The 22,352-nt window shown below is 41.6% G+C and overlaps 1 protein-coding gene across 5 annotated transcripts in view; it reads right to left on the reverse strand.

Annotated features, from left to right (window-relative positions):
• The window catches only part of FGFR2 (fibroblast growth factor receptor 2), an 84,670-nt gene that overhangs the window by 24,984 nt on the left and 37,334 nt on the right, over positions 1-22,352 (reverse strand). For all 5 annotated transcript variants that reach the window (XM_049809986.1, XM_049809985.1, XM_049809987.1 and 2 more), the window contains 3 exons: positions 6,117-6,307; positions 3,313-3,457; positions 944-1,140 (listed from right to left, as the gene is read on the reverse strand). In XM_049809986.1, the coding sequence (XP_049665943.1) occupies positions 944-1,140; positions 3,313-3,457; positions 6,117-6,307 (533 nt within the window). The remainder of the gene's footprint in view (positions 1-943; positions 1,141-3,312; positions 3,458-6,116; positions 6,308-22,352) is intronic.

The raw sequence follows: 22,352 nt of genomic DNA on the forward strand, positions 1-22,352 counted from the left end.
TAAACCACAGCCTCGGATGCCAACACCCCTCTGCCTCGCGGGGCTGAAACCTGGGGGTGGATTCGGGGGGTTCAGAGGTCTATCCTGAAGACCTACTGCAAGAAAATCAAAACGTATTAAACTCCAGCTTCAAAAGAAACAAGTCTTTCAGGTGAGGACAGTATGTGGGAATGGAGGCTGTTTTGGCAAGTGATGGCCTGTGACAAAGCCAAAGTCCTACTTGTTTAACTGGTTTGTTGTTCGTGTTATTGGCCTCTCCAGAAACGCTCACTGCCAGCCACAAGCAATTATAAAAATATATTCCATGCTGTTGTATGCGTTTTAAATCTGACATTTGCTTTTGTTCCTCACTCAAAAGCATCAGCATCTTAATCAAACTGTCTGAGATCTGATATAGTATCTCCCCTATTTTTACTTTATTAGTCTTTTTTTCTATTTTGGGGTGGTTGCTTGGCTATGAAATTCCTTCTCCTCAGTCCTCAAAATTCTTCCTGAAAAATACCTCTCTGTATCTGGTACCCAGTTACTATAATAATAGTCACCTTAGAAACATTATAAATACACAATTAAATAGGATTCTGTTCCAAAGTCCATTAAGTCAGTAAAAATTTTTCCATTGACTTCAATGAGCTGTAGGATCAGGCCCCAAAATACTTTAAATACATTTTTTTCCATCTATAGACTGCTATTACAGAACATATTCAATTTTTCACATTTCTCCTCTAACATCCCTGCCCTGATTTCCTCGCCTTGAGACACACATTGCTATGTTAAGAAGTGCTTTCTTCCCATGCCAGTCTCCCAGATGCCAGATTAAATCCCCCCCCTACTACAATTTGGTATAACGCTGACTTGTTCCCCTTTCCAAAGCTTTCATCAGAAGGACGTGCTGGCTTAGTTGTTTGGTAAAAGTTTTTTAAACTCTTTATCTACTTTCTGTTACCTGTCTGCGCAGAGGGATTCGCTTTGTCAGCTTATGGACAGCGGGCTGGCTGCTGAAATCGGGCTTCTTGGTGGTGTTCTTCATGCGACACAGGATGACTGTCAGCACCATGCAGGCAATTAAGAAGACCCCTATGCAGTAAATTGCTATTTCCAGGTAGTCTGGAGATGTCGGATATTCTTTTTCTTTTTCAGGAGCTGGATTGGAAGTTTTTAGGAGGGAACAATCATGCCACAGAGTTAGCATACAGTACAAGCATAGTTCGGTACAGCACTTGGAACAACTTGAAATGGGAAAATATCAGCAATTCTTGTAGTGACTGCGTGACATACAGAATACTGCGAATGTTTAGGCCATCTTGCAATCTGAGAGTAATTCCTCTTTCCAGATCACTGCTTTTAACTTCTCAGTTTGCCACTGAGTGTGAGCTTGTGCATGTATGTATACATACACAGACATATACATGGGTCTGCCTAGATAGGTAGATACATATATACTGAAATATGGGATGATCAGGCATAATTTGGGGGGAAAAGAAAAACTGAAGTGTAAAAACTAGGCTCAGGTTCGTTTGGTAGCTCAAGTCGAATTTCAAAAGCACTGTAATTCTTTTTAACCACACAAAGACACAATTAAAGATAAAATACTGAATTAGCTAGCCTAACAGAAAAGTGTCTAAATTCACAAACAGATGTTTGGGCTCGAGTCTGCATTGCCTGTATCCAAAATTTTCACTGGGATCTCAAAATACAGAGGGAAAGCAGGATGAATCGGTCCCTCATCATGTTTCTATACTCAGGTTAAGGGTTTCAGGAGAGTTTCAAGGACCTGCATGCCCAGCTGCTTAACTTGTCGCGGTTCATGCCAGGTGCCTAACTCCCCTGAGCTCCTCTGAAGAGCCCAGTATCAAATTAAAAAGCATTACACAAGCGAAAGCTGAATTGCTAGCAATACCTTAATTAATGAGTCCTCTGTTGTGAGGACTGCATATTTCAAGTAACCTCATCACTGGTTACTAGTCTATGAGATTAGATTTTAGTGGGAGTGGTTCTACATAGCTGTTACTCTGATTGAAACCATTTTGAAATTATCTTCAAGAGAGTTATATGTGCAAGCACTGTCCCTAATCCCTTATCTGGGATTCAACCCCCGGATAAACAGCATTCCACAGCAATCAGCGGTCACTCCGCAAGCAATGCACGTTCAAGCTGAAATTTTCTTGTGCCTCATTCTAGGCTTATAAAAATATTTCATTCCAGAAAATCGGTTAAAAAAAAAAACAACCGCTGTTCAAGCACTTGCAAAATGCAAACACTGCTAGCAGAAGCAAGCTCTACACAAGTACTGCTTTGCCTGCTTGGTGACAGACCACGCAGGCTCAGTGTTCACATAAGAGTGAGATTAAATAAAGTTGCCTTGTTCAATATATTTTAACAAAGGGTAAGAAATTATCTGCAAAACGTGGGAACATTCCACTCCCGTCATCTGAACCTCAGCAATATGCACATGCAGGTTTTGTACCTTTTACTTAGGATTAACAATCAATAAATGGTAAGCACAAGATGACCCAGCAAACCTCAGGTGGTTCATGTTTTTTTCAAAGGAACTCCTAAGGCAGCTGCCAACAGTTATAAATGAGAAAATTTGACTAGTGTCAAAACCAACTACGGTTACATCTTCTAACAGCTGATAACAATTTTCAGGCAATAAAGCACATTGATGTTTGTTTCTTTTAAGGACAGAAACATCATCAACCCCAGAACAGCAAGACATGCTTTGCAGTAAAAGCAAATGACTACTTGTTTTCTTAGAGCATGCAATGTTTAAAGATGCACGGAGCCGATTCCCAAGATATGGAAGGCACTGCTTCTGTACACAATCCATTAGCATTAAAATTAGAATTCCTGTACAAGATTTGGATGATAGGTAAGAGTGAATTTAAGCACACTGAATAGCTCAGGTATTTTAACAAACCAGGACATGACTGTGGCCAAATTAGTCCCAAAGCTTCATAAGAAACTTTGAATTTCCTCCCCTTGAAAAAGTTTACAATGATTAATGTGCTGATTTTCAGTTATCTCACTGACGGGCTAAGGAAATACAGTTCCTTAGCATTTCTGATGGATATTTAACAGATGTAAAAATATTTCAATTAAGTTCAAAAGCCATTTCCCCCCTCCTTTTATGTTGTTAGGTTTTTGGAGTTGCAAAGGTGTGACAAAAGTATTCATTGGCTTGAGACAACTGTGTTTAAAAAAAACCAAATCATTGTAAAACTCCTTTTCTGAGACAGAAGCGGTGCTAATTCTGCAGCAATCAACAAGGGGAAAAAAAAAGAGGAAAAACCACGGAAAGAGAGCAGTGTATACCTGGCAGAACTGTCAACCATGCAGTGTGAAAGGATATCCCAATAGAATTACCCGCCAAGCATGTATACTCCCCAGCATCCTCAAAAGTTACATTCCGTATATAGAGAACCTCAATTTCTTTGTCCGTGGTGTTAACACCGGCAGCCTAAAAAAAAACAAAAGAGGGAAGCAAGAGAAAAAGCTAGACATCGAGAGAATTCTTGTGGATAGGGAGATGGAGCCACAGGGCTTTGCACTTTGTAAAGGCAGAGGTGTAGAGATGCAAAGCTCCTTCCCCATCCACAATCCCTCATCCAAAAGGCGTTTACCAACAGGTCCCAGCTCACCTCAGAAAGTAATCAACACCCTTCACCAGACCTAAACTCACCACCTAAACATGCATGCAATCAAATAACATGGAAAAATTATCCCACAAAGCTTTTTCTCTTCTTCTTCTTTTTTAATAAAAGAAAGTTGAAAGAAAAACAATGAGAAAACAAAGTAGGACAGAATGGGGGATCCCTCACTTGTAGTTACCTGTTTCAGAGGAATGAAATTACTATAAAAATGTACTCTGAAAAGATTAGAAAAAATAAATTTAAAAAAAAAAAAAAGGCAAATTCTGCTCCAAAAGACAGAACTTAGTAGCTGTCTTAGGCAGTCTATGGTCCTTGCATCATCCACTGCACTACACTTCAATATTGTACGTTGTGCAATGTTGCCAAATCTCGTTTTAATCTGAAGTTTGGTAATATTTGGTGGTTTGCTTAGAAGCACAGTGGAAGGTATCTCAGCTCTTGTTCAAAAAAGATCAGTTGTAGCTTGGAGATGCGGAGAAAAACTGGACCCCAAAGGTTCAAGAACCAGGAGATGGAAATAAAATATATTTTTCTAAATCTTAGAGACTGAAAAAAAAGTCTGGAAGTTTTGGGGGTTTTTTCTGGTCTCCTTCCAGACTTGCTAAATCTCTGCCTTGACAAGTCATTATGCACCAAACCAATCAGTGCATCAGTGATTATCCAAACTCGTACAAATAGAGTAAATCTTAGACCTGGAACTTTCCAGCTGTCCCCAGATGGGTGCAGCAGGGCATCAGCGTCAAGGTCTCTATGATGGAGATTTAGAGAAATTACTGTTTGCTGCTTTTTGTCTCTGTTCCCTTCAAAAATGTTACACTGAAATACGTGATGAGGGAATAAACAGATTTTTACCAGACCATTTTAAAGTTAATTTAGTTGTGAGTTGTAGTCACATTGTTGCCAGTCTTTATTGTTATTGATGGGTTATTACCCAGTTAATAATGGGTGAATAACAACTGGAAAACCCTTCCAGCCTGCACAGTCACAGGTGACATGGGAAGTTTTAAGTGACTAAACTGACGTGACTTATGCTTCAGTGGGTACTTATGTGAACATTTCATATATATATTTTATATATATACACACATATGTATATATAAATATACACTAATTAGGTCATAATTATATTATTCAACAAGTACCCTATATGTGAACTGCAAAGTATGCAGAATTAACAACAAAACTGGACGCAAACACACGGACACAAAGACACCAAACACAAGAGAGAATAAAGATCAGCATCAGAAGCCAGTGCTTACGGTACACACAGAATATTGTGGGAATTTTTCCATGGCTGCTGGTTTAATACCAGTTGCATCACCAAAGGCGGATTACACATATACCACAAGGCCAAAGAGTTATCCTACAAGCTGCCTGCAGTCTCCCAAAGCACCATTTTTTCCAGCTTCTACATCCAGCTTGCTTTAAAAAACATTGTTACCTTGAATACTTGGCAGAACAGAGAGCCAGGCAGACTGGTTGGCCTCCCCTATATAATTGGAGACCTTACAAATATATTCTCCAGCGTCCGCCTCTGTCACATTGTACAGTGTCAGCACTTCAGCATTGGAACTATTTATCCCCGAATGCTAGAATAGACCAATAACACAGGAGAACAATGTCACTGCTGCCCAAAACGGACACCGATCTGTCTATGGTCCCACCACCAACGCGTCATAAGAATATGCCTTCCACTTCATACAGGTATCAGCGTCAAAACATTGAGGGTTTGGGGCTTTGTTTGGGTTTTGTGTTGGGTTTTGGGTGGTTGGTTTGTTGTTTTTTTTAAATCCAAAGCATCAGACAAGGAGTTAGAAAACAGCAGCATGGGGGGAAAAAGCACCTGGGCTTGTACACTGGCTGTGTGGAACGAGATGGTATTGAGCTGGCTGTCCTGCCTGCCAGCGCCCTGAGTTTTGGCAATGCCACCCAGCTCGGAAAACTTTGGAGTTTCCTTGGTCAGGCTTGCTCAAAACGCCTGCCGGCAGGAATGACAACACCAATACGCCGGCAAAAAACGGACATCTCTGCAGGCTCAGCATCCAGAGAACCCAATCATGCCAACAAGCTTTTGGCAGCAGGAGTCACGTTACTTTGAAATAAAGAGGCTGAAGAAACGTGAAAGAAATGGAGTAGATTGTCCCAGCTATGTTTTGGATGCGTTCTATCCATACATAAATGTCAATAATGTTCTTTAAGAGGGTTTTCATTTTTTTCTGAATAAGTCACGCCTGAAACATTCAGAGATAAAGGAGTTCATGGAAGTAAAAAGAGCAAAACAGTTGTCTATAATCTGCACAATTAGCATTTAGACAATCAAATGTTTATCTAACTCATTATTTCATTTGTAATATCAACACTTCCAGTTTCAGAAGAAGTTCAGATCTCAAAATTCCTGGATTTACATCAAATAAATTCAACGCTTTAAAGAAGTCATCACCACCGCTGGCATCTGTAAAGCCTCACCTTTAAAACCTGAAGATACGGCAGTCCATCTGGTCCGTATTTACTGCCATTCTTCTCTACATGTTTTATCCACTGAATATGAGGTTGAGCATCGCTGTAGACTTTGCAGACAAACTCAACATCACCTCCGACGACAGCAGAGGCATTTGCTGGAAGACCAGCTTGGAGGATGGGCCGGTGCGGTGATCGCTCTGGTCGGGTGGGGAGGGGGAGCGAGAAGGAGCAAGAGAGAGAGAGGGAGAAATAAAGATGCATAAATAAGCAGAGCTGCCAAGAAAACTGTAAGTGAACTTGAGCCAAAAAGCCCTGTAAGCCTGTTGGCTGACTCCTCTGAAATAACACTGCAGCCAAAACGTATAACAAAAACTACAGTTCAAAGGAGATGACTTGAGCACTACACTTGTAATATATAGAATAACTATTTGGGGGGAGGGGACAAACCGTGCTTAAAAACTTTTAAGCGTTTTTCATAGTTCAACTCAGCAAGAATTAAGTACAATATCCTCCTTTTTCTTTTTTGAGCTATTGTAATAAGTACGTCTGGGTTTTACAACATTCTAATTGGACTTAACCTCCACAAATTAAGAAGAAAGATTATTGATTACTTTTAAAAACTGATTAATGTATTAAAATAAACCAAAGGGAATTTCTGAAAACTAGCAGCAGAAGTCTCAGCACTGAAACTCCTCACATGGGATGCACATACCAGACAGCTCGACTTTTCAAAACGCTCTGACCAGTACTACCACGATCACTGCTCTCTACTTTACCCTCATCCAGCAGCAGAAATACTAGTTCGTTCTTATTCTGAGCAGGACGCAGGGAAATAAAGAGTTCTCTGGAAAACTGCAGTGTATTTAATGTGAGCCAATAGAGTTTTTAATCTATAGACTTGCTTAAGTTTGCGTCACTGAATATACCGAGTGTACCCTGTATCATCTGGGTGCCCAGAGAGCCACTGCAGCCAGCGGTCCCAGCCCAATTTTTGCAATACATAGTCTTTGGGGAAAGCCTCGATGCCCTCAGCTAGGACGGCGAGGCAGCTTTCCATCACCCTCACTAAGCCAGACCTAAAAGCTGCTAAAACCTTCTGGGTGGTGGGCAGTGCATGAGCCAGCTCCCCAGCCCCCAGGGCCACCAACAGCCTTTTTTGCTGGACAAGGCAAGTGGGCAAAGCATAAAAACTTTCTCTCATGTCATGTTTGAATGAGAAGTCCTCAAAATGACAACCCTCATTACCAAATAGCTTTATTATCGAGTGAGCGGGACAGACAATGCCACCCTCCCCAGAAAACCTTCAGAGAGCTGCAGTTTCATCAGCCAAGCTGGGAACTCACCACCTTCTTCACGCAAACTTAATTCTGTCCTTTTTTTTTTTTTTTTTAATAAGAAAGTAAAGTTAATACTGACCTACATATGCTTTCAACTTATGAATTAGAAGTGAAATGCCCACTGACCATCCCCAGCCTGAGTTGAGATGTCTGTTCTCCCCTTCTCCAGGAATTCTTTCAAAGATAAGTAAAAAACAGCAGACCTAAATATTTATTTTTAGAGGCTGTACACTGTGAAAGCTTTGCCCTTACGAGCCAAACCAACTGAATTTCAAATCAAGTGTTCCTTCTTAAACATACTAGTTTCCAATAAACTGTTTCACAAGCAAACATTGCGAGTATAATAGCAAATAATGATGCCCATGGAACAATGGGATCTTTTATACAGTCCAATATATTTGGCATGCAGCAAACATCTACTGGGAATTTATTCACTGAGGCTATGCTGGCAGCATACTACAAAGCAGCAGTCTTATTTTACTTGTGGCAAAAGTGCGTTTGTGTTGCAGTTATTAAATTATTCCATGGCTATGTGTGTCATTTTCAAAGATCTAGGAACGGTTTAATATTTTTTAATTTGTAAATTACAGTAGAAAATATAAATTACTATTTTACAGTTCTGGAGTGAACTTTTAGTTTCTCACCTTATACTAAATAAGCTCTAATTCCATCTCCCTCGCTCCTTCATTTGGGTACAAAAACAGCAAGCAAAAATCTCTCTTTAATAGAAACCTTACACCATCTTCCAAAACTTATTACAGCTGCCTTCAGTATAAAATGAAACCTTAGAGAATGTTATTTAAAATGTTTTTTAGAAGTCAGTAGGCCTCATGTTTCATTTCTCCACATCAGGGTTTGATTTCCTTTGTGACCTTATTCTCTGCCCTTAAACAAACCAGAGAATGAGACCTGAAACATCTTGGAAAAGTTCCTACTATGCCAGCATCAACACATGAAATGTGTTTAGTTTATCCCGATAGCCATCAATGATTTAATCTTTTATTGATGACGGTCAAACATTTCCTCTACCAAAAAAAGAGGAGGCAAAGCAAAGAAGTAAAAGCAAACTTCTTACATTCCTGGTCCCAAATTCCTTTAAAAAAACAAAATAAAGTGCATGCATATGTATAGGTGTATGTGTATAGCCACTTGTGAAATGTCTTCTCTAAGGGTAAATATGTTAAAAATAAACTTTAGTTGCCCTTCAACATATGGAGCGATGATTAGTGTTCGTCAACTCCCCCGCTTCAGCAGAAGGGAGTATTCCTATGCCCACACAGGCAAACAGCACAGAAAAATATAGCCATCATGATGCAAATTCAGCAAGGTTTCCTGACAAACCTGGAGTCCAAGGACCGCAAGAAATACACTTGGTATTGGGGAAAATAACTAAATATGGAGAAATTTCCACTAATTACAAATGACAAAGTATAATTCTGTACAGTACCATTTTTTGGAAATAGTAATTTCAGGATGTTATCCTGTCTTTCCTATTTCTTTGCAAACAATGCACATCTAAGGACACTGCTTAAGCATAGGTACTGTCAAAACCATCTTTGTAAATCTCACATCACTATTTAGCATTTAAAATACAAGCCATATGCTTGTAACCAGGTATCATCACTCAAACAACTGGCTACACTAATATTAGATGGAAACAGTGTGCTCTTTTTTACTGAAGACTAGCAAAAGAGTCAAAGTTGCCTTTAAAAAAAAAAAATCTTAAAGGTTGGTGAAACTAATTTTATCATTAGCCTTACGTAACCTAATAATTATAATCAGGATCATCACTATAGTGACCATATAAATCTCTAGTTATTGAACTCAGACAAACAGTATTTTCATACAAAACAAGTTGGCAACCAATCTCATGGCTCTGTAGCCCTACTGATTTCAATATTCCCCTTGCTTATTAATATTGAATTGAATCAGAACCTCAAGAAATAAATCTTTGCTACCTGACCACTGAAATTTCAGTGTTCCACTCTCATTGCTAACACATTTCAAAAACAAGTCAACAGCATATGCTATAATAAAGGAAATCACTCCGTAGATTAGCTGTCTTCAAGCATACTAAACAGTACATCATAAGGACCATAAAAAGTAGTAGATACTAATTTTATTACCATAAATATTAGTTACTTAGTGAACTACATACAGGATCTACAAGGTTTTTCATAGACATGCCCTGCTTTCTCAAACACACCTTCCTGGTTCAACTGAAATGTTTCAGATGTTTAAAAACAAATGTAATGGGTATTTAAAAATTTTTTAAATTGAAAAATATTTTCCATAGACAGATCTGAAAGTAACTGAGCCAAACTGATAATTACATATAAATCTGAACAGGTTACATTTCATTTTTATTCTAGTTCTTCCCAAAGTCTAACTTTATAATACTTTTTAAAGAGAAAGCATGCTTAATGCTGGATCCCAGCTTAAGAGACAAACACCAGCTGGCTTTCTCCAACTTGCAGTTTAGACACAAAACTAACATCATCCCCATTTGAGAAGTCAATTATCTACAAAAGGCAGAGTGAAAATGATTGCTCACATGAGGAATATCATAATCAATGCTACAAGCATCTAAATATTACACCACCATAGAAGTGCCCAGGGCTTGAGCATTTCTGCTCAGAATTGTTTGAGCAATTCTGCTTCCTTATCTGTAGACAAACAGACTCACTATCTGAAAAGACAACTGACAAAGAGAGCTGCCCAATGGCTTAGAAGAAACTGCCATTTAGCCTGTTAATGTTAAAACTTCAGAATACCTTCCTCCGAGAGAGAAAACTGCAAAGAATCCAGGAAAGCTGGAAAATTCCAAGTTTCAAAAAAAACTGGCGCAATGGAAGGAGCTGCCCAGGGAGCTCCCAGCCCTGCAGGACACCTCGAGATGGGTGGGAGCCCATCCTGCCACAGACGATGGGAGGGAGAAGTGACGGGAAGGACTAGCTTGGAAATGACTACTGGAGCCTGCACCCTTCGCAAGGAGGTCCTGAGAACTGGCTCTTTAAGAAGTTTAACTCCCTAGACAGGTGTTTCCTACAAAAACTGCTCATCTCTCTCCCATCCTTGGCTTTATCTCCTCCAATTTTTTTTATTTTTTTTTTTTGCTGACCAGCTGCAGCCAACACGGAGGGCATCAGAGAGGAGAGAGACAGGAAAGTCACGATGCAGACATATGAGATGAAGACACTGGGGTACAGAGGTGGGTGACAGGGGCCAAACCCCAACTTTCACAGCCAACAGAGCAGAAGATGCGGTCCCACCGCTCTGGGCTGTGCAGGGATGGAAGAACCACGGGACGAGAGACTGCTCGCCGAGCACGCCGGCGGAGGGAAGCTGTAGGGCAAGATTTGCTGCTGCCAGAGGCCCAAGTCGAGCGTATTGTGGCTGAAAAAGCAGCTCTGCTGCTACCGGAGTGCCTTGGCAGGGAGAGGAGACAATAACCCCGGAAAGGGCGAGCACTGGGTCCCATCCCGAGGCCAAGTCTCCTTAGCAACCTGGCTGTGCCAGGGGCTGAGAAGAGCTCTGGTAATTGTCTATCCAAGGCTCCTCGTCACCCTAGCACAGACAGTTCAGGACCTTTCATGGGAGCTAAAAGCCAGAACCAAAGCCCATTGAAGTCAGGGGGAAAACTCACATGCAATTCAATGGGGTTTGGATAAGGCATCTGATTCATTTCAGAAGAAAAATGAAAACTACTCTTATTTTCTCCTTTTGAATGTGCTTGTTTCCTCTCCTTGCAAATGTGTGATTCAAGTGCAGGATAGAAAAATAAAAGCTGAACGGCAAATGCAAGACCAGACATGAGTTCGAGGGACAATGAAGAGATCCTCAATTAAGGAGGGGGGGGGGAGGAGGAAGGGGAGAGGGAGAAAAAAGTTATCTAATTCTTTTCCACAATTTTTCATTAGGCATATTTATCAGAGTCTTCGACACCAGTTTTGAAATGCTACTGACTCCTAAGGAGTCATCTTGACAGCTGCCACTGTGAAGTTACAGAGGGCTCCTTCAAATGATGCCTCTCAGTGCATCAGTAACCTTTCTGGATCGATAGCCCCTGGTAGAGATTTTGTGTATACAGCCATCACCGAATAAAAAATGAAGCAGTTCCAGCTGTCTCTCTGCTTAAGCGAAAACACAGACCCGCCATGCCCTCTTCTTCACTTGCCCTGGTCAGCACAGCACGTTCAGCTCTAGTTGCTTATTTTGCCTGGCTCCGAGCTTGGGAAACCTTCAGCAGCAGTCTGGACCCTGTTCGCTGAAAACACCAACCCACCAACCTTCCTTCCAATCGTGCAACATCTGTTGCTTTGGAAAATGCTAATTATCCTGTAAATTATGGGTCTCTAAAGCATCCTACAGTATTTTAGGCCAGACTGTAATCACAGCCTCTTGCCTTGGCTTTGGCTCAGCATCCCAAACTTACAAGATTGACTCGTCAGCTTTGGGGGAGGTGGGGGGGGAAATCACAGCCTTTTCATCACACACTTGGACTGAAATATTTCTCCCCTGTGTTTCATCCTCACCCGGTACGCAGCACTCTCCCACCATTTCCAATGAGCCGTGTACCTACACATGGAAGGTCCCAGAAGGCTGCCGAGGCCTGGGAGCAGCGCTGCTGATAGAGGAATGTTTTGCTACCTGGCTCTGTCCCCAGATTAACCGCATATGTCCTCTCCTATCCAACAATATGTCACATCTGGGGATTCCCTTGGCAGTTACTTTACAGACAGATGCATATCCACCTGACACATCCTTCATGCCACCAACTGATCCATGGACAAGCCTCATGGAGTGGGAAGCCAGTGGCATCACCCAACACCCAGAGCCCCCTCCTCGTGCCCTCTTCCAAACTATAACCATGGGATTACCAAAACTGCTCCAACAGCAAAAGCCGTAACTTCTCAGGTGATTTAACTGCTGCCTGGAGTTGACAGAACGGTGAAATCTCTCAGGTGTAGCTCCAGCTCTCCACGGGGCCAGTGCACCCTGTGCCACCTCAAAGCCAAAATATCATTTCTTCTCAGAAGTGGCACTAATGACCATTTCAGCCAGCTTGAGGGAACAACTCGGTCTACCTCTGCAAGCTACTCTGTCTCTACACTCAATTTTTGGCATCCCTGTTGAGACTGTACACTTACATACTATTATTGCTGGCTCTGACGACGTTTTTTGGTGGTGTGGATAGCTACCACCGAGTGAGGGCATTAACTAAAGCCACTGGGCCAACCACAGGATACCAGTCCCTGATCACTACCTATTCGGGCTAAGTATCAAGCATTAAAAGAAAGATTAAATGTATCAATCCCTCACCGTTTGGTGAGTAAAGACCTTTCCAGTTTCTATCCTGCCCTAGCTGACAGCAAAGGAACCAGTTTGCAAGGAGAGACACAAGGATCACTGTCCTTCATGAAAGATCCCACCTACACAAGTTGCAAACCTGGCCTCGGTTCACAAGCACTCAGAGGCTGGATTAATTATTGCTCTCTGAATTAGAGAGCTCTTTTGAGGAGACTTCAGGAGCAGGTAAAGCATGAGGAACTGCAACTCAGACTTCTCTATAAATCCAGCATTATCCAAGTTCATATAAAGGACCTGATTTGAAACTATCCTTGCTCCCCACACACCTAGGTGGAGTGGCATAGGAGGGGTCTAAGCAAACAGATGTCAGAGTCCCCACAGGAATTTCTACCCATGGGCCAAGCCAAACCTTTGCTTCCTTTCTCCAGCAATAAGCAATTGCTTACGGAGGCCTGTGCTCTGTGAAATGCTGGAAGGAAAACACTGCTAACTCCACCATTTGCTCCATGGCGTGGAGAAGTAAGGTTTGGTGCTGGCTGGTCTTTCAAAAGATCAGAAGCCACTGAGCAGGTGTAGGCAAAAAAACCCTACTAATTAATGTCATACACTATATATACGTGAGCCAGGAGCTGAGCAGCTTCTACCAGCTGCACGTCAGTTTGGTTTCCTTTCTGCGTAATATGAAGCGCTGTGTGTTGTTTACGGCCAATTCAGAAGTGCTGCTGAACTGTCATGTTCCATTTATATGTACATACATACACACCCTTCAAATCATCGCTGCCTAGGTAATTTATACACACCAAGGTAGCATCCACAGCAAGTTAGAGGCAACAGTCTTTTCCCAAACTCTGCAAAATCAGAAGATGTTTTAAGGCTCCAAGGAATAACAAATCACTGTCATTAAACACTGAGAGATAAAGACCATCCCTGGCAAGAACACCTGATAAAGAACAGGAGCCATTCAGGCAGACTTATGGGTCAGACCAGCACTACCAGTGCCGATGAAATCATGCCTTATAAATTTTGCCATCTTTTATCAGTAGGCACTAGCCAACAAATGTTCGGAGTATTCGAAGTTCCTGTAAAGCAGGAATCTCCACGTGTAGCATTTCCTATCGGCCCAATGCTAGTTGAAGAAGTCATCTCAGTGGCCAAGAGCCCAACGGGCGATTGCTGCAGCTGGAGCTCCTGGCCCTCACGAGCGAAGCCAGCGAGGCCTGGAGCAGCCCAGGGATCTGCTCCTGCGGACGGGAGTGAGGGCCTAACCTCCATAACCGCTTTCCAAACCCCCTTTGTCCTCAAACTTAGAAGCCTTTTCTATGAAGCTGAGGCATTTCTTCCTCCTGCTGTGTCACATACTTCATCATCGCTGACTACTGGGCCCAAACGTCCATCTGCTTTGGTTCGTGGACCCGTATCAGCAATCATTATAAAGTGAGACAGCAGGGAACCAGACTGCACATATTGCCTGCCGTCACTGAACACTTTCTCATAAAACTAAACATTTGAACACTGACTATTAAAGAATTTTAGTTCTAAAGATTAAAATTTCATCACAGACAGCAGAAGCACACCCATTTGCTGCCCGTAGTAAAGCCTTTGCCAACCTATCCAACCTCCTTGTGCCCCCCAACCCCTCCTACTTACCAAAGCCAGTCGAGTAAAAGGCAGTGCCTTTTTAAAACCTTTACAGAAACTAATCAGGTGTATTCAAACTTTTTGTCCTTGGCTTCACCACCTTCACCTCCGATTTGAAGTAATGGCACTGTTTCTCCAGCAGGCAAAGCTTCCACTGATGTTATCCCATCTGTCTCTTTGGATAGCTCTACAGCATGCTGTCCTATGTGCATTTTAGCTAAAATTCATCTTTGCATAACACCTTTACAGTGTAAGTTCATCTGCACAACTCTTTCTCATATGGCAGCAAGCTGGGCAAAAGAAAGCAAGCAAGACTGACTTATTTGGCTTGATACAGAGCCTGCTGATGTCAGTGAAAACAGGGCGGGGGGGACCCAAACTCACAATCAGAACTAGTTAAAAGCTATCCTTTCAAATCACACATATATCAGAGGGTTAAAAGAGACGGGAACATCCAGCAAGCCCAGGGCTAAGGCAGGCAACGTGAACGTTCTTGCTTTAAATCGTGAAATTATCGACAGGGTTTTTAAGACCAGTTGGTCCTTAAAGCAAAGCCCTACTTTCAGGTTAACGCAGCATGGGTTTCATCAGCCCTGTGGAGCAGAAAAAGTCATAGCAGCAAGGATTGTACAACACTAATCTTGGAGCTTACTTGCAGTATCCCTCACACAGTGCATGCATAAGCAAAAGCTTCGTACATGTGTGAACAAAGAGGGGAGAGGCCTTATTTTAGTGTGAACAGAACATGGGAAACAGAACAATAAGTAGCTGAAATTTTCATCGAAATTCTTTTCAGTGTACCCTAAAAGAAAAAGGCTTCAAGAGAATATGAAAAACAACTTGTGACTTCTCACAGACAAGTGGTAAAACTTTATTGTTCTGGCCGTTTCCAGAGACTGCATTAATTTTTACACACAGAGATACCATCCTTTGTACTGCACACAGCTCCCAGCACTCAGCTGCTTTATAACAACCAGAGACAACGCTGGGGTCCAGCATCTTTGGACTGGGCTCTCCAGTAGGCTCTGCCAAAGGTTTACCGTATGCCTGGCAAATAGCATCTCTCCCACAGGGATGATGTCCTCTCCCAGCTGCAGCGGGTTTAACTCACCAGTGCACCCAGTGATGCCATAAAGCACACAGTGGGAGTTATTATTGCTGTTGTTATTGTGACCTGACTGCATATTTTTCATCCTCCAAATTTCCTTTCCTGAAAACAGCTCTGCCTTTAAAGTAAAATGGAAAAGATTATGTAAACCTTTAAAAGCCCTCTTATATTTCTACACCTCTCCCCCTTTTCTTACACAGCACACTTGCTCTATTGAGCAACACAGGTGTGAAATTATCGGAAGGACCACAGTATTCTCCCTTCCCCAGCTAGACACAGCCAACCTGCTGGCTGACTGACCCTACCTGGCATGCAGGCTCTCGGGGCAGGAGAGAAGCTCCAGCACCCAGAGTTTCAATGCTCTCTGCTGGACCAGCCTGGCTTAGCCTCAAGCCACGTCTATGTTGGACCTCACTCAGCCTTTGGGCTTCCCTTCCCTGGTGATGACGTTTGCCATCTCGTGGTCCCATATGAGGAGGAGTGATGTCCCTCCATCACGATCACACTCAAGTCTGCAACTCAGAATCTGTGACCTGTTCTAAACGTTGGAACAGATGCTGAAGACGACTGCTCTTGGGAAGACCCTGATTATACACATTTCTTATTATATTTCTAGTAGTTCAGGTAAATCCAGGTGAAGTTTGCAAGATGCAACAGCGTTCATAGCAAGCACTTAGGCTGGCCACGCTTGGACGTGAACTTTGTGCTCCGAAACAAGAAAGTTTTTCTCTGTTACTTTCTACAGTTCTTGACCTCTCTTCTGCACCCACGTTTTCCTGCCTTTCAGCGTACACTCCGAACAACCAGCTTCCTATGAAGCCCAGAACCAGCAGCACCATCACCAGCCACTGGCTGAGCACCAGGTGCCAGAACTGCTTTCTGAGAAAATTGCACTTGAAGAGGGGCATTTTTTTTTGAATACTCATTCAAATGTAGACAAAGTGGGTTTCACACTCTAGATAGTGCTTTAGCACAGATAAAGGAAACATACATTTGAAACCAACTGCTGAAATGAAATTATGTTGCTGAGTAATGCACATAATCCAATCTAATAGCAGAAATAATGCTGCAGATATAAACATTAACCAATACACATACAATCACTTGTACATGCAGAATACATGAACAACTTAAGAGCAACTGTTTTGATTACCTAATTTGTGACAGTGATTAAAAATCCCTAAAAGTACATAGAATTCTAGACTTTCACAATCATCTTGTAAAAATGGTGAAGACTAACTTTATTCCAACTAATACACTGTCACGCTGAGTTCTTCACTCAGCTCAAGTTCTGACAGTATCAGTGCTTTTCTTTCATGAACAGTCAGAAATTTCAACATATTCATGCAACCTTTTAAAGGGCAACCTGAAAAAATATTCTTAATATTTTACACTTACAGAGCAGTTCAATAGTCAAAAGTGCTTAACAAACTATGATTTTTAATGTGGCTTTTTATGTTTAAATAGAACAACTGCTGTTGAAGCTGCACCACGGGAACAGGAGTAATCCAAAGATGACCTGATGACTTAAAATCCTGAAAACCTGTAAAACAAAGCCACCTCTGCATTTCAAGCGACACAGCAGTTTGTAGTGCAGTGAGAGGAGAGGATACCAACATGACGGTTGTAAGTGCAACCTTTGTGGGGTTTTTTTTAATAGCCACAGAATTTCACATTTCACTGATTTGTTCACACTTTGGTACTGCCAAATCTCTCACCCTCTTACCTATCTCTACCCCAATACCACCCCTCAAAGTTTTTTCTCTCCCACACTGCAAGCCTCTGGGAAGATTCCTCACACCCTTTCACTCTTATTTTCCCAGTCCTGACCTCCCCCAGCCTCAGCTCACTACAGTCACACACAACCCCTGATGCCTACCACTTGAGTGCCATCTCCATCCACTTCCACCTCTGCTACAGTTCTTTTAATCCTAGTTTGATCCCCAAAACCGCCAGTGTGGTAGTCTCGGTCAGGATTCATCTCGCCCACCATGGGCAGCGATCCCATTGCAGGTACGGTGCTGTCCCACCTCTGCATCTCCTCCCATGCTCAGGGACAACATGAAGAAATGCAGGTGCAAACTCCTCATTAATAAGGGAGACATGATTGATAACCTTGTGTTTGCCTTCAATATGATCCATTCATCCAGTCTGTATCACAGTTCATTTGTGACTTTTCTATATTTGTGATAACTTAAGCTTTTATTTATTTATTTACTTACTTATTTTTAAGAGGATGTAATTTTACCAATCTACTGCCAATTAACACCGCCATTTTTTTCAGTAACAAAATTGTTAGAAACGACTGGATCAGGTCAAAAAGCCCCTCTTATTAGGCACAGACATGGCTTTTGACACGTGCCAATTGCACATTTAACAAGGCAACAGTCTTGTTAGCATCTTCAGACAAGTCCTGCAAATTCCTGCTTGCATTTCCACAACTAGGATACTGCACAAATTAGAAGGCATGATTAAAAATGATAATAGCAGAGCTGAAACAATATCCTGTTCATCATTCATCAAAAGAAAGAGAAATACCTGCCTTGGGGCTGTAATAAGACAGAAAGTGGGACAGGGAGACCAGTCCTCCCGCAGCAGACTCTGCAGGAAGCATTCCAAACATGACAAATTCACTGTTCACCCAGCAGATGAAGTAATGACACTAGTATTTGTCCATAAAATGTAATTTAGCCAGACTACTCCAATGAAATCAGAAGCTTTAACGCTATAAAACTAGGGGGTTGGAATATTTTTACCTTATTAAGAAAGGGGCTGGGGGAGAACACAAGCTTTCGTTTTCCCTTAGCTGAACCATCACACTGTGGTCTTTGTTTTCAGGAGTGAACCGCACAGCCTCCAGCACTAAACAATTTGCGTAATTTCTTCTCGGATGCACACACCTTGCCGAAAGCCTAGTGCCAGGTGTAAAGTCCACACTCGGGCTTATCAGTACATTAAATAAAATCTTCTTCCCTCGCGGCCTAACCAAATACCTGAGGGCAAGCATCAGTGTGGATTCCTTCATGCTTCCAGCCCCTGTCTCATCACGTCCCATGCCGCAAGCCCTTGGGTGAAGACGTCAAGCCAAAGCTTGTCCAGGTAAAGAGCCAGTCAACAACTACAAGCACATCTGCCAGAAATGCAAGTTTAGGCTTGGTTGTAATACCTACACTCAACTCCTGCCAGACATTAGTGATGCAACGTCCAAGGCATGTATTTAGTTGGTGTCAGTTCCTTTTTCGTATGTAACCTGAATCCTAAAAATAATTCTTTGGAAGTTAAGGAACATACTATAGTTAAGTCAAACTAATTCTGAACACTATTTTGACAAAACAAGCCTCAGCAAAAAGTAAATAACAATGCATATGTTTTTAGGAATCAGGAATGACAAAATGGAAACATGTCTTTTAAAAAAATAATCTATGTGTCTGTGCCATGTTTGCAGCTAGGGAATCTGAGAGCACATGAAAATCCAAAAATAAAACTGACTAGAAACAAAGGCAAAGTTTGGTATTCTGCCTAAACTAAGGAAAATCTAAACAGTGAAGTACCAATAGCAAAAAGTTGATTCCATTTTAATCAATTTTTTTTTTTTAATAATGTCCTGTAAAAAGCAAGAGTAAAATTCATCATAAAACCCTCTAAAACCTCCCAGAGTTCAAAATAAAAGCGTTTTTCTGCATACTCGTCAGTAAAACCACTCGTACATGAGATTTCTGGGGCACGAGCTTTAAACTAAGAGTCATTTAAAATGCTTCCTGGATGAGAAGTTCTTTTCACGCTGCTTTCATATGAAAATACGAATACTGTTAAGGAACAACTGTGTGGTACTCTGCCACCTCTGGAGTTCACTCCTCAGTAATGAGAACCAAAAGCATAGCTATTAGGCAAATCAGAAACTGGTCAAAGTACAGCTAAACTGGCTGCAAAAGGACTTTTTAAAAAATGTATTTGTGACAAGTTATGTGCCTTTTTTTTCGTAAACAGCGGGGTCTTCTTATACATTCTTGGAAGATGTGTCGTGCTGTCGCAGCTGCTTATAAAACCCAGTGAATGAGGTAATGCGCCAAACTTAATCTGAAACCAAACCATCTTTTGTTTCCCTGGATGATGACTTTAAATAGGACAGAAATGGCTACCTGCACTAGGACTGTTCATGACTAACCTTTTTTTTTGCCGTTAAAATATAAATTCAATTAGTTACTTCCATGTTTAAACAGAACTGCCGCTGCTGAAATTGTACTCTAGCGATAATTGCAATCCAAGAGTGATCTAATTATATACAAGTCTCAGTGGCTGCATTCCCACGTTGCTTCCTACAACCCGGATTCACTACAATACAACTCATAAGTGAAAACCACATCGTTTTCATTCATTCTCCCTTAAGACTGCATGACTTTATATATGTTTAATGAGAATGGAGTTAGTCTATTAGTAAGCTTACTATAAAAATGCAAGTTTCTACCTACTGTTAAATACAAAAGAAGAGAAAGGCACTTCAGCTGCATGTAGAAAAACAGCTGATGAGCTAAACTGTACAAGGGAAAGAACATTCTTTTAATTAAGGTACTGGATTAGGATTCAAGTACCAGCTTTACTTTTTGGCTCTGCCACCAGCTTCCTGTGTGACCCAGGGCAAGAAATTTCATCACTCCACAGCTCGGTTTTTCATCTATAAAATGGACAGTGACATTTCCTTCTCCCAGCCTCTCCATATTTCGGTTGTAAGCAATTACCGCGCGCTGGCACATTGCCTTGGACAATAAGTATCCGATATTAATTGAAGCCTCTGGGTAGCACTCCAATAAAAAGCTAAAACCAACTCGCCTCCCTTTCAGGGGATCCTCACAGAGTTTTGTATCGCCACCATTTGCCGCTACTGCAATCTAACACATTTGTATCCCTGAGCAAAGCAGCCTGCTTAGATCCTTGTTTTGAAATGGAGGAGGAGAAGAGAGGAAAAGGCAGTCGATTGGGGTGTCCCGAACATTTAAAGAATAACTTTGTCCAACACAGAACATCCTGGCCAACTCCAGTGGACAATTCCCCACTAACATTGCCAATGTGCACAAGTATCCTGCGCAATATAGAGAGGCTGCCAATGACTTGCTGTTTTTTTCTTCAGTATTTTCTACTCCCATTGTAAAAAATTCCGTGCAATGGTTTTGCCAGGTTTGTAAATTTGAATGAGACCATCTGAGCTGAGTTGACTATTTTAAGAGGGTTCTTGCAAGTAATTACAAGGTAAAAACGAGAATACTTCACACCTACATTCTGACTGAAAACTACTCAGCCTTGCTGGCTCCAGGCTTTTAATTGTCAAAAGAATTCAAGGTTTGGAAAGTTATTGGCATCAAGTAATACTGGATATTCCTAACTAGCACTGTGTCATTATTTGGCAGGATTTTTGCTGGGATACCTCCCAAATCTGTGACATAATCAGAGGGTTCTCTACATTACACCATATAGTCAGATGCTCATGTTAGTGTAATACATTACTGTGTTTAATACCATTTGCTATTACTTACACTTAATCAACTCTGGAACCAGTTAAACCATATAGGAAAAGCAATTTCAGAGGCTTTCAACTAACAGTTTTGCACACACAACTTGACCTAAAAATACAACCTGAAGTTTGAAAGATGCGGTCTGCATATGCAATTGCTTCTAAACAAACATCCCTAACTCTCCACAACCCCGTGGGAACTGAAAATTCATATGAAAACAGAAAAAAAAACCCCACAAAATTAACTTCTGTAGAACTGTCTTAACTAGAAAAACGGTCAGCATCTCCCCTTCTGGCCAGCCTTAATTTACTGCTTCAGCAATTTTATGCCCAACCTCCACAATTATTACAAGCTTTCAGCAACACAGAAATGGCTGAGCTCTCTAACATCAATCCTCTTTTTAGGTTAAAGTCCCAATGCCGTATCTCTTGAGAGACGCACAGTAAATTCAACCCTGGTATCTTCGGGTGCACATTGCCATACGTATGCTTTCAAAGTGAACTAACAAATACACCCTTTAACTGATCAAATTAAATGCAAAAAGGAAGTAAAACTATTAAGTACGCAGAACTGCAAAATGCAGGTCGTGACTTGCAAAAGTCACCTTTGGACTTCTGGTTTCATATCTCACAGGGCCCAAGCATCAGAAAATGCTGAATATCTGCCCAGGGAAAATCAGGGCTCCTTTGGGTGCCATCAGCTGGGTACGCAGCACCCCAAGTCACTAGTCACTTTTGAAAAACCTCATTATTTACTTTTCTGCCTCTCTGTAGGAAAGGAATAGACATTTAAATAAATGACATAATCCTTATTACCATTCCATTCATTCATGCAGGTCACTATAATTTACTGCCAGGAAAAATAAACTTCTGCATAATATTCCTCAATGTAAGACATTCAAAATGCTCAAAGGGGGAGAGGAGGTGAGAGGGCTTCTGACAAATATTTGCTCAAGTGACCGCATCATCCACGAACACATTTGCTAGAAAAATGCTGTAGAAATTTACAGTCAACATGAAACATGCCAGACTGGGACTGGGGTGGTAATGAGAAAAAGAAGCAGGGGACAGAGAAGGGAAGGGGAATTTTTAACCAGTTTTGTTTCAGCAAGGAAAACTCCCAATATTGCAAAACTGCCTTTTTCCTTCCGTGTAGCCTACTAAAAAAAGACTTTTAAGCAAAACCAATCTAGGCTCCCTAAAGGATTAAGAAAAAAAAACCCAAACCCAAAAACCTCCAAAAATCCCATAACTCATCATCTCCTTACATTCTTTCGGGGCCAGGCTCTGTAAGTTGAGCCTTGTTCCTGGCGAGCCCATGCGAGCAGCCCACGTCCTCTGAC

The sequence above is a fragment of the Accipiter gentilis genome, chromosome 9 (assembly GCF_929443795.1).
Source record: "Accipiter gentilis chromosome 9, bAccGen1.1, whole genome shotgun sequence".
Taxonomy (NCBI): Eukaryota; Metazoa; Chordata; class Aves; order Accipitriformes; family Accipitridae; genus Astur; species Astur gentilis.